The 12,565-nt window shown below is 40.7% G+C and overlaps 1 protein-coding gene across 1 annotated transcript in view; it reads right to left on the reverse strand.

Annotated features, from left to right (window-relative positions):
* The window catches only part of FAM83A (family with sequence similarity 83 member A), a 94,876-nt gene that overhangs the window by 45,541 nt on the left and 36,770 nt on the right, over positions 1-12,565 (reverse strand). The window contains exon 3 of the mRNA XM_073632210.1: positions 10,669-10,793. Coding sequence (XP_073488311.1) covers positions 10,669-10,793 — 125 coding nt within the window. The remainder of the gene's footprint in view (positions 1-10,668; positions 10,794-12,565) is intronic.

Consider the following 12,565-nt stretch of genomic DNA (forward strand, 5'->3'; position numbering starts at 1 on the left):
CCCTCATCTAATAAACATTTTTTCTGCTATTTACATAGACAAGATGGGAGATAAACGCATTATAAAATAAATAATTACAGGTGATATAAAATTATAAAAAGTAAAATGTATCAAACTGGAGCATGGGTGTCCTACATAATATTTCAGGTTTATCACGCCATGACATAACAATGAAGTGTTCATCCGATATTATTCGATCGGACATACACGAAAATTTTCCTCGTACGATTCCAGATCGTACGATTTTCTTTTAGTCAGTATAGTTGTCGTCCGAAAATACAATACAAATACATGACATCACTTCCGATTTTTTTGTCTGTCGTACGAGAATTTTCATGACTTTATTTATTCTACTTGCGACTATTAAGCGAGAACGGTCGTACGATCGGTCGTACGATATTCAGAACGTGTGTACAAGGCATAAAACTAATGTTTAGTCTATTAGTTGAAACAGAACAGAGGTCCAAAATCAGGACTGTGTAAAGTAATGTGCATCTGCTATAAAATATTGCCGCGTACACACAATCGGACATTGATCGGACATTCCGACAACAAAATCCATGGATTTTTTCTGACGGATATTGGCTCAAACTTGTCTTCCATACACACGGTCACACAAATCTTGTCGGAAATTCCAAACGTCAAGAACGCGGTGACGTACAACACGTACGGCGAGCCCATAAAAAATGAAGTTCAATAGCTAGTGCGGCTCTTCTGCTTGATTCCGAGCATGCATGGAACTTCGTGCATCGGAATTGCGTGCACACGCTTGGAATTTACGACAACGGATTTTGTTGTCGGAAAATTTGAGATCCAGAGCTCGAATTTTGTGTGACGGAAATTCCGATGGAAAATGTCCGATGGAGCCTACAGACGGTCGGAGTTTCCGACAACAGGCGCCCATCGAACATTTTCCGTCGGAAAATCCGACCGTGTGTACGGGGCATAAGAGTATTATATTTTCTAATCGCTTCAGCCACAGAAGATTTTACCCCCTTCCTGACCAGAGCACTTTTTACGATACAGCACTGCGTCGCTTTAACTGACAATTGCGCAGTCGTGCGACGTTGCACCCAAACAAAATTGATGTTCTTTTTTCCCCACAAATAGAGCTTTCTTTTGTTGGTATTTGATCACCTCTGCAGTTTTTATTTTTTGCGCTATAAACAAAAAGAAAAGCGTAAATTTTGAAAAAAAAGCAATATTTTTTACTTTTTGCTATAATAAATATCCCCCAAAAATATATAAAAAAACTAATTTTTTCCTCAGTTTAGGCCGATACGTATTCTTCTACATATTTTTGGTTAAAAAAAAACGCAATAAGCGTATATTGATTGGTTTGCGCAAAAGTTATAGCGTCTTCAAAATAGGGGATAGTTTTATGGCATATTTATTTATTTATCTATTTTTTTATTAGTAATGGCGGTGATCTGCAATTTTTATCGGGACTGCGACATTATGGTGGACACATCGGACACTTTTGACACTATTTTGGGACAATTGACATTTATACAACAGTCAGTGCTATAAAAATGCACTGATTACTGTGTAAATGACACTGGCAGGGAAGGGGTTAACCACTAGGGGGCGATCAAGGGGTTTAAGTGTGTCCTAGGGAGTGGTTTTAACTGTAGGGGGGATGGGCTACTAGTCACATGACAGCGATCACTGCTCCTGATGACAGGGAGCAGTGATCTCTGTCATGTCACTAGGCAGAATGGGGAAACGCCTTGTTTACATAGACATCTCCCCGTTCTGCCGCTCTGATCGCTGGAAGACCGGCGGACATCGAGTCTGCGGGTCCTGCAGGCACGGTCACGCTGTACGCGCCCACTAGCCCCACCATTTAAAGGGGATGTACAGGTACGCCCATTTGCCCACCGCTGCCATTGTGCCGACGTAGATCGGCGTGCAGCGGTCGGCAAGTGGTGAAAGGAGCATTATAAAACTACGATAAACATTCAGCTTCAATCAGCTAAATACATTTGAAATGCTTCAAAGCAAAAGGTGTACAAAGTCTCTGTGTGGAAACAGCGGTCTCTCTGTAGAGGTCATGACACTCCCCCTAGAGTTCTGCAATCATAGGGAAGCATGAGCTTTGATGATGCAGAACTATAGGTCTGACTTAGCAGGGGGGAGTGTCAGACTTTGACAGAGAGACCACTGCTTTCCCACAGATAGCAGGGGTCCTTCTCTACAGCATGCTGGCAGGGGGACAGACTTTTCCACTTAGGTGTGGCTGTACACTTTTTGATTTTGATGCACCTGGGGTTTAAAGCTCCAGGCAGATGGCTAAATACATAGATAAAATACATATAAGCCCTCAATCACACCTGAGCGCTTTGTAGTTCGAAAGTTCAAATCTCCAAAATGCTCAACAAGCCAAATCCCATCTAGTAGGGAAAGGAAGTCCTAAAAGTCACACATCACAACAAAACCCTGTGAGGAGGTGAATGATAAGGTAAGGGGGTTAACACTAGGGGGCAATCAAGGGGTTAAGTGTTGCTTAGGGAGGTGTTTCTAACTGTGGGGGGGATGGGACTGACTGGAGGAGGAGAGAGATTGCAGTTCCTAATCACTAGTAGGAGCAGCAGATCTCTCTCTACTCCTCTGTCAGAACAGGAATCTGTCTGTTTAAACTGACGGATCCCCGTTCTGGCTCTCTGCGGAGAGATCGCGGGTGGCCACAGAACGGCGTGGTCGCCGGCCACGTGCATTGGCTCCGGCGTCGCGTTGCCAATGCTTGAACTGTTGGAGCCTTGAGTGGCACCTGTCATTTTTGTTGTAAGCCAAATCCCAAGCTTTAAAGTTGTTCCTGTTCACATTTGAGTTTTTTCAGGAGCCTGTAGCTCAATGCCTAAAGCAAAAAAGGTACATGAGATACTTTTAAAACAGAATACGGTGTTCTCGGCCCCATTTGCTTTAAAGTATTACTAAACCCAGGACTCTGCATTCACTATATCTGGACTCCCACAGTGCACAGAACATGGAAATGCAAAAGTTTTAGTAAATATAAACTGTTAAATACCTTTTCTCATCAGCAGTTAGAGCAGTCTTGTGACTTGTATCAGTATCTGCTTAAAGCTTGTAGGAGGAGTTTTCATTCTCTCCCGATCCTCTGTCTGGACAGTGCTAATTGGCCCTGTGCTGATCACATGCACTCTCCCAAGAAAAAAAAAACTCTCCAGCCATACACACCAAACTGAGCATGTGTAGCCTGACTCCTAATGCTCTGTTCTACCAGTAAAAGTTAAAGAAGAGGAGGATCAGAGAAGACAGGATCAAACAGCCCTTATACACAATGCAGAGGATTACCCCTTAGGTTCCACAGTGAGTATAACAAGCATGCTTTACTGCATATACAGACTCATTTTACTGCTGTGGGTTTAGTAATGCCGCCTACACACGGTCGGAATTTTCGACAGAAAAAGTTCGATGGGAGCTTTTCATCGTATATTCCGACCATGTTTATGCCCCATCGGACTTTTTACGTTGAAAATTCAGACGGACTTACATAGAGAACATGTTCTATATTTTTCCGACGGAACAAATTCCTATCGGAAAACCCGCTCGTCTGTATGCTGTTCCAACGTACCAAAAATGACGCATACTCTGAAGCAAGTACGAGACGTCGTATGTGTTGTGTCGTCGTACGTGTTGTACGTCACCGCGTTCTGGAAGGTCGGAATTTGGTGTGACCGTGTGTATGCAAGACAGCTTGAGCGGAATTCCGTCTGAAAAACCTTCAGAGTTTATTCCGACGGCAAAACCGGTCGTGTGTACAGGGCATTACACTTTAATGGGATTGCGCAAAAAACACATGTAACATGTTTTTCAGTAGACATGTGCGATTCGTTTTGTTCTGAACTAATATTCGGACAAATTTTTCGTTGTTCGGAGATTCGGATATATCCGAATACCCGAATTACAATATAAACAAATTTTACCGAATTCTCCGAATAACGTAACTAAATTTGTCCGAATATTGGAAAATTCGAACTGAAATTCGAATCGACTTTTACATTGAACTCCAGTCGAATTCTAACTACACGTATTGCTGAAATCAAAGACTGTAATGCCCCGTACACACGGTCGGATTTTCCAACGGAAAATGTGTGATCGGAGCTTGTTGTCGGAATTTCCGATCGTGTGTAGGCTCCATCACACATTTTCCATCGGATTTTTCGACAAACAAAGTTTGAGAGCAGGCTATAAAATTTTCCCACAACAAAATCCGTTGTCGGAATTTCCGATCGTGTGTACACAAATCCGACGCACAAAGTGCCACGCATGCTCAGAATAAATAAAGACATGAAAGCTTTTGGCTACTGCCCCGTTTATAGTCCCGACGTATGTGTTTTACGTCACCGCGTTCAGAATGATCAGATTTTCCGACAACTTTGTGTGACCGTGTGTATGCAAGACAAGTTTGAGCCAACATCTGTCGGAAAAAATCCTAGGATTTTGTTGTCGGAATGTCCGATCAATGTCCAACTGTGTGTACGGGGCATATGTGTGTTATTGGAGTACCATTTCAAAATAATGCTGTTTTTGTTAAGCCAAAGGTGATTTAAAGAGTCATTGAGGGTTATTTACGAAAAGCAAATCCACTTTGCACTACAAGTGCACTTGGAAATGCAGTCGCTGTAAATCTGAGGGGTGGATCTAAAATGAGGGGAAGCTCTGCTGATTTTATCATCCAATCATGTGCAAGCAAAAAAGTTGTTTTTTATTTTCCTTGCATGTCCCCCTCGGATCTACAGCGACTTTCAAGTGCACTTTGAACTTGTAGTCCAAAGTGGATTTGCCTTTAGTAAATAACCCCCACTGTAATCATTTGATGAAGATTTTTGTTTTGTTTGTTCATTTTTCTGCATTCAATTCGAAAACAATATAACATTTTTGAGAAATTATGTGTGATACTGTGCCACGAAGTATACAAACCAGGAGACTGAGGTGAAATAGGTATAAAGAATGTTTGGTGGTCAAAAAGAAGGAATTGCCGCCTCTACATATTACTACCACCAAGGTGGAGCAAAGAAAATTGATAAAGAAGTGTAGATGTGGCGCTATTCCCTTTTTTAGTTAGAATTAATGATAATGGATATAAACCAAGTGTTATGAACCTGCACTTACTGCAGAATCCTGCTTGGAAAAAATGAATCAATTAAATAAGAATGTGAATAGTATTTTTTAAAACTCTATCAAAATCAGATGCAAAAAATAAGCGGTGCTTAAATCACAATGCTCAAGTGATATAATGAATGTCTAAATTAATCTAAACAAACTTATGAAAACATAAAGAAAAATGTTTAATGCAATCAAAATCACTCTGTGACAAATGCGAAAAATAAAATCTAATAGCAAAAAAATCCATAAGCTTGATCCAGTAAAGTTGATTTAGTGTAGTAATTTTCTATTCATCCACCACACCAGTGTGCCAGTGATTCCTCTCCCGTCAGATAACACACTCACCAACTTGATATGCCTTATGCCCTGTACACACGGTCGGATTTTCCGACGGAAAATGTTCGATGGGAGCCTTTTGTCGGAAATTCCGACCGTGTGTAGGCTCCATCGGACATTTTCCATCAGAATTTCCGTCGCACAAAATTTGAGATCTGGTTCTCCAATTTTTCCCGACAACAAAATCCGTTGTCGGAAATTCCGATCGTTTGTACACAATTCCGACGCTCAACGTTCCACGCATGCTCAGAATCAAGCAGAAGAGCCGCACTGGCTATTGAACTTCACTTTTCTCAACTTGTCGTACGTGCGGTACGTCACCGTTCGCATTCTTGACGTTCGCAATTTCCGACCAACTTTGTGTGACCGTGTGTATGCAAGACAAGTTTGAGCCAACATCCGTCGGAAAAAATCCATGGATTTTGTTGTCGGAATGTTCGATCACGTGTACGAGGCATTACACTCTCGTGCTTGGCAAAAAGACGTATAAACCTCACAGAAAGGGTTTAAAAGACTCTCCAAAATCCAGCCATGTAAAAAGAAGGTCATAACAGGCTGCGTGTTATATATAACTGTGGGCTTGCTGGTCTGCCAATGGATCTGTAGCTGGAAACCTTTAAGATCCTCCTCTCCACCATAGGTGTACCGCTGGGTTACAGAAGCTCCCTTCCTTTCCAGGAGTTTCTGTAACCCATAATTAAGTCGGTGTGACGAAACATGTCGGGGCGTGGCTGTACAGCAATCATCAGAGCTAGCGTGTGACGTGTGACGCTTCAAGCCGAACCAGGAAGCCGAGATCCAAGTCTGAGGAGCGAGTGGGGGTGAGTTAACATCCGCACACCTCGGGTCCGCTGTGACCGCAATACACCATTTTTTGGGCACCTATTGGAGAGTTTTGCTGTGTAATTTTTGGTTTGCTTTTAAAGGAAATTAATGTGAGTTTAATGGTTGAAGTTTGCACAGTGTTTATTAAACTGGTTTTACGTTATTACACTATCAGTGCACTCTCCACATGTAAATAATAAAGAGTGCACTGATAGTGTAATAATGTAAAACCAGTTTAATAAACACTGTGCAAACTTCAACCATTACACTCACATCAATTTCCTTTAAAAGCAAACCAAAAATGACACAGCAAGACTCTCCAATAGGTGCCCAAAAAATGGTGTATTGCGGTCACGGCGGACCCGAGGTGTGCGGATGTTATCCCCCACTCGCTCCTCAGACTTGGATCTCCGCTTTCTGGTTTGGCTTGACGCGCCACATGCAAGCTCTGATGATTGCCGTACAGCCACGCCCCGACATGTTTTGTCACACCGACTTAATCATGGGTTACAGAAGCTCCTGGAAAGGAAAGGAGCTTCTGTAACCCAGCGGTACACCTATGGTGGAGAGGAGGATCTTAAAGGTTTCCAGCTACAGATCCATTGACAGACCAGCAAGCCCACAGTTATATATAACACGCAGCCTGTTATGACCTTCTTTTTAACTAAAGAGGTCATGTCCATCTGGGGTTCTCTAGTGATCTTCCCTGGCTGATGGATCTCTATGGCAAGTGGAACGCCAGTAAGTGACTTACAGATTGCCCAGCTGGTTCCAGAGAGCTACGCAGTGGTTTACACTGTGAACATGCAGTGCCCCTGGGGAGTAAGGCCTTCTGCTGAGTGCAATTATACTACCAGCATGGATAATATTACCAGCACCATTGTCACTTAAAAGGACAAACAGCATTTTTCTGATCAGGCACTGGACACTGTTTTTGAGCACAAGTCACTTTATTTATTCATTCATCATTGGACTGATGGACTAATTATATATTGTTTTGAACTTGCTTTTTCACGTCTAACTCTGTTTTATATAGTGGGGTACAAATTTTATATTCTATATATCATTTTTAAGTTATTCTGTTTTGCCGTATATCTGTTTATAATCACATGTTTATGCACTGAGACACTGTAACACACATATTGTTTGGCATACAATAGGATTAACCAATATTGTATGGTATTAGAGGATTCACACCCCCACACACATCACTATACCATTAACATTATACTATACATTTTTTTCACGTTTTTTTTCCACACCCCGCATATTACAGAGGGTGTAACACACTTTAACAAGTAATCTCACTCTGTTTTTACTTTCATATTAAGGCCTAATTTCATCAGGCAGGACATACAACAAATTAAAAAAAATGAAAAAGTAAAATACCGCGCTATACCAAAAATCAAATGAAATATGAAAGCAGCTGCTAGAAGTTAGATACACACAAATAGTAAATAAGAAGAAATGTAGCAGAGCTAGGGATAATGAATAAGTGATAAGTAAATACCACTGGTGCTAAATACTAAACATATACCTGAAAGGTGTAATAACATAAAAAAAAATAATAATAATGATGATGAATTGCTCAAACTAATAATGAGATCAATTGATCAAACCAAATGCTGAAAAGGATTAAAAAGAAAAAAATATATACATAAATTAATTATATATAAAAAGATATGTGTATAAAAATTTGAACAAAAAACAATCATATAAGTGAATCGTGTAAGTAAAAAATCCTTGGATGGGAAGGTATACATTGATTCCTCCCTCCGTGACAACAGTTTAAATTCATAAATCAAGTGTTCAGAAAAAAATGCAAAAGTGTTCATAGAATAATGAAATAGTAATTCCGCGACAAATCCACCACTGCATCAAAAATGTGACCACCATAAGAAATGCAAGCTTACCGAATAGCAAGCTAATGTAGCTTGTGACCTACAACCCGATCAGGGTTGTAGGTCACAACCCGGTCATTGTATTGACGAAACGTGCTTCGGGAGGAGTTGACGTGCTGATGTCACCGCGTACTGGTGTTCTAGTGGGCGGGCGTCCATGTACAGCCGGCCGGCTATTTACTGCCATCTATTTTTTAACATTGTAAGTGCAATTTTTAAAAATCCGTATTAAATTTGTTCAGACGGTATTATGCAATGGTGAGCCTTTCTTTTCTGGGTTCTGTATGACCGCCTTTCGGAGTTTCTCGGCTTAGGAGAGCCTGCTGAGTCACCATTAATATCCGGTGGAGTGTGGATCCTCCTGAGACACTTGCCTGTCTCTAGGATACGAGCCCGGGATTGGAGATACCTGGTTTACCTTTGGATAAATGCCCTGACTGGGTTGTAGGTCACGAGCTCCATTAGCTTGCTATTCTGTAAGCTTGCATTATTTATGGTAGTCACATTTTTGATGTGGTGGTGGATTTGTCACGGAATTACTATTTCATTATTCTCTGAACACTTTTGCATTTTTTTCTGAACACTTGATTTATGAATTCGAACTGTTGTCACGGAGGGAGGAATACATTTATATCTTCCCATCCAAGGATTTTTTACTTACACGATTCACTTATATGATTGTTTTTTTTTTAAATTTTTTATACACATATCTTTTTATATATAATTAATTTATGTATATATATATTTTTTTCTTTTTAATCCTTTTCAGCATTTGGTTTGATCAATTGATTTCATTATTCGTTTAAGCAATTCATTATTGTTATTTATTTTTTGGGTTATTACACCTTTCGGGTATATGTTTAGGACATACAACAACTTTAGAACACCCCTTTTCATTGCAACCCTATATGAGACAGTGGGTGCAACACAAAAGCACTTATTATTCTTATTTAATTGATTAATTTTTTTCACTTTTTTCACAAAAAGGTTTTCCACACAGGATTCTGCAGCAAGTGCAGGTTCATAACACTTGGTGATATCCATTATCATTAATTATAACTAAAAAAGGAATAGCACCACATCTACATTTCTTTATCAATATAACATTTTTGTTTCTGACTGATTTGAAAATTTATTGATTTGAACATTTCGAATCGAAAAAAAATCGGTAAATTCGAAGGAAATTCGAAAAATTCCGAATACGAATTGAACGAGTCAATCAAATTGAACTAAACGAAATAACTAGATTAATGAATCAAAACACATTTTTTCGTCAGGCACATGTCTATTTTTCAGACATTCCCATAATAGTCTATGGGGGCCAAAACATGTGATCCTGCTCCAAAGAGACACCTGTATGGCACTTCACTATTAAAAACACATGCAAAAATGTGCATTAAAAAAGCCTCATACCCTACACTGAAGCGTTAATGTGGATAAAGGGAGCTTGTATACCTGACAAATTACTTGAATTTCTGTCCAACACAGCTTTCACAGTTTTGTGACACAGCACAGCCAGGGTGACACCACTTTCTCTTTATAGACTGAAGTGATACAGTGGTGTCTTCTTGCCAAACCAGGCCAGCTAAATGAATAGTGGAAGAGCAGCCGGTGTCTGGTGAGGCCATCCTGCTGCTCACTCCTCCTTCTTTCAGCATGTTCCTTATTGGTACATTTGCGTACAGTACACCTAAATTAGCTCCCAGCCCTGCACCTTCTTCTCCCCGTCTAAATCCTGCAGTACATAGGATTACAAGAGTCTAATGCCGCGTACACACAAGCGGACTTTACGGCAGACTTTGCCCAGCGGACGGGATTTCGTCGGACAATTCAATCGTGTGTGGGCTCCAGCGAACTTTGTTTGCTCAAAAGTTGGACGGACTTAGATTTGAAACATGTTTTAAATCTATCCGTCGAACTCGAGTCCGGTCGAAAAGTCCGCTCGTCTGTATGCTAGTTCGACGGACAAAAAGCCACGCTAGGGCAGCTATTGGCTACTGGCTATCAACTTCCTTGTTTTAGTCCGGTCGTACGTCATCACGTACGAATTCGACAGACTTTGGTGGATTGTGTGTAGGCAAGTCCGTTCATTCAGAAAGTCCGTTGTAAAGTACGCTGAAAAGTCCGCCGGGCAAAGTCTGCCATAAAGTCCGACCGTGTGTACGCGGCATAAAGCTCACTACATCCAGTTGTACAATCTTCTTTAGATCTACAGTCAACTATGTAGAGCCAAGGGCCTTTCTGGTTGGGTACACCCTGATTGGATGGATTAGGTAGATCCTCGTATTACATAGTTTTGTTAAATCCAAATTTGATTGTACAGAGATTGTAGGATCAGGTTGGAAGGTGTATGGTGACCCTAATACAAAGTCAAGTCCTAGAATTCCCAAGTTATGTCCTCTACCTTTGGTATTGTATAGTATAGAACACATTTTGCAGTATATATTACTCATACCAATGTTAGTTTTGCACCCACCTGTATGTCCCTGATAGGACACATCTCCAGTCCGATATGATGAACTTTTCATGGATCTGACCAAAGAATTTCTTGCCGGATTTCGCACAGTAGACATCACCAGTTACGCTCCTGACGCTTATATTCTGGAAATGCCAAAATCAGTAAGTTAGTAAGGAAATGTATAATCTTTTTAATACAAATACATAAAAGTGGCCAGCAACACATGAATCCTTTTATCAACGTGCTAGGCTCTTGCAGCCCACGCAAAGCATATATGTATGGCACAGAGGGTGGGCTTTAATGCCAACACGCCATACATATTAGACATGTGCAATTCGTTTCGTTTCAAATTAGTTTTTTAACAAATTTCAACAAATCTAACAAATTTTTCCGAATATTCGTAAATTCGAAAACTTGTAAATTCGTACATTCGTAAATTTGTGCATTCGTAAATGCGTACATTCGTACATTTGGAAATTCGTGCATTCGTAAATTCGTACATTCGTAAATTTGGAAATTCGGAAATTAGTAAATTCGGAAATCTGAAATAGTAATTAAAAATTAAACTAAATTAATAATAACTTAACTATTACTAACTAATAAATTATAGGTATAGGCTGTTAGAGAACGTAACACATACAAATTTACTCGAAGTTACGAATAATCCGAAATAACGAATGCCGTATCCAAACGGATGGAACGTAATGAATTAATAACATTAAATAACAATAATAATAATAAAACCTTTTTATTATTATTATTTATTATTAATTTGTTCCGTTCCATTTGTTTAGATGCAGCATTCGTTATTTCGGATAAATTCGTATTTGTTACGTTCACTAACAGCCAAATTTGAAAGGAAATTACAATACCTATAATTTAATAGTTAGTTACTATTTGAGATTTTCGAATTTTCGGGTTTTTGGATTTTCAAATTTACAAATTTTCTAATTTACAAATGAATGAATTTACGAATATACAAATTTTCTAATTTACAAATCTACGAATGTACGAATGTGCGAATGTACAAATTTATGAATTTACGAATATACGAATGTGCAGGCCCGGATTTACTCCCTTTGCCGCCCCAAGGCCGGGTCCTTCAATGCAGCCCCCCCCCCCCCCCCCCCACACACACACACACACCATGTCCTTTATCGATGACTTCTACAATAGATCAACTAAAAACATATCTCCACACACGAGAACACTGAAAATAACTGGCTTTAATTGTACAGACTAAAAATACTTCAGGGTAAGCGCGCAAGGGGTAAGGATTTTTCGCAGGCAAATTTTCAAGGCAATGGCTGGTGTTAGTGCTTCAATCATCCCCGGCACCATGGTTGTTATGGTGTCAGGATAATTGAAACACATTATTTCTATCATTACATTGTAATATAAACTGAAATAGTTCAACTCACCATAATGCAGAATCATTGGGAGCCCTGAGTGTGTCACTTGCCACCATCTCTTGTCACTTGCCACCATGCCTGCCACCAGATGGAGATGTCACTTGCTACGCTGCCTGCCACCAGATGGGGATGTCACTTGCCACGCTGCCTGCCACCAGATGGGCATGTCACTTGCTACGCTGCCTGCCACCAGATGGGGATGTCACTTGCCACGTTGCCTGCCACCAGATGGGCATGTCACTTGCTACGCTGCCTGCCACCAGATGGGGATGTCACTTGCCACGCTGCCTGCCACCAGATGGGCATGTCACTTGCTAAGCTGCCTGCCACCAGATGGGCATGTCACTTGCCACGCTGCCTGCCACCAGATGGGGATGTCAGTTGCCACGCTGCCTGCCACCAGATGGGGATGTCACTTGCTACGCTGCCTGCCACCAGATGGGGATGTCACTTGCTACGCTGCCTGCCACCAGATGGGGATGTCACTTGCCACTATGCCTGCC

The sequence above is a fragment of the Aquarana catesbeiana genome, linkage group LG05 (assembly GCF_042186555.1).
Source record: "Aquarana catesbeiana isolate 2022-GZ linkage group LG05, ASM4218655v1, whole genome shotgun sequence".
NCBI lineage: Eukaryota > Metazoa > Chordata > Amphibia > Anura > Ranidae > Aquarana > Aquarana catesbeiana.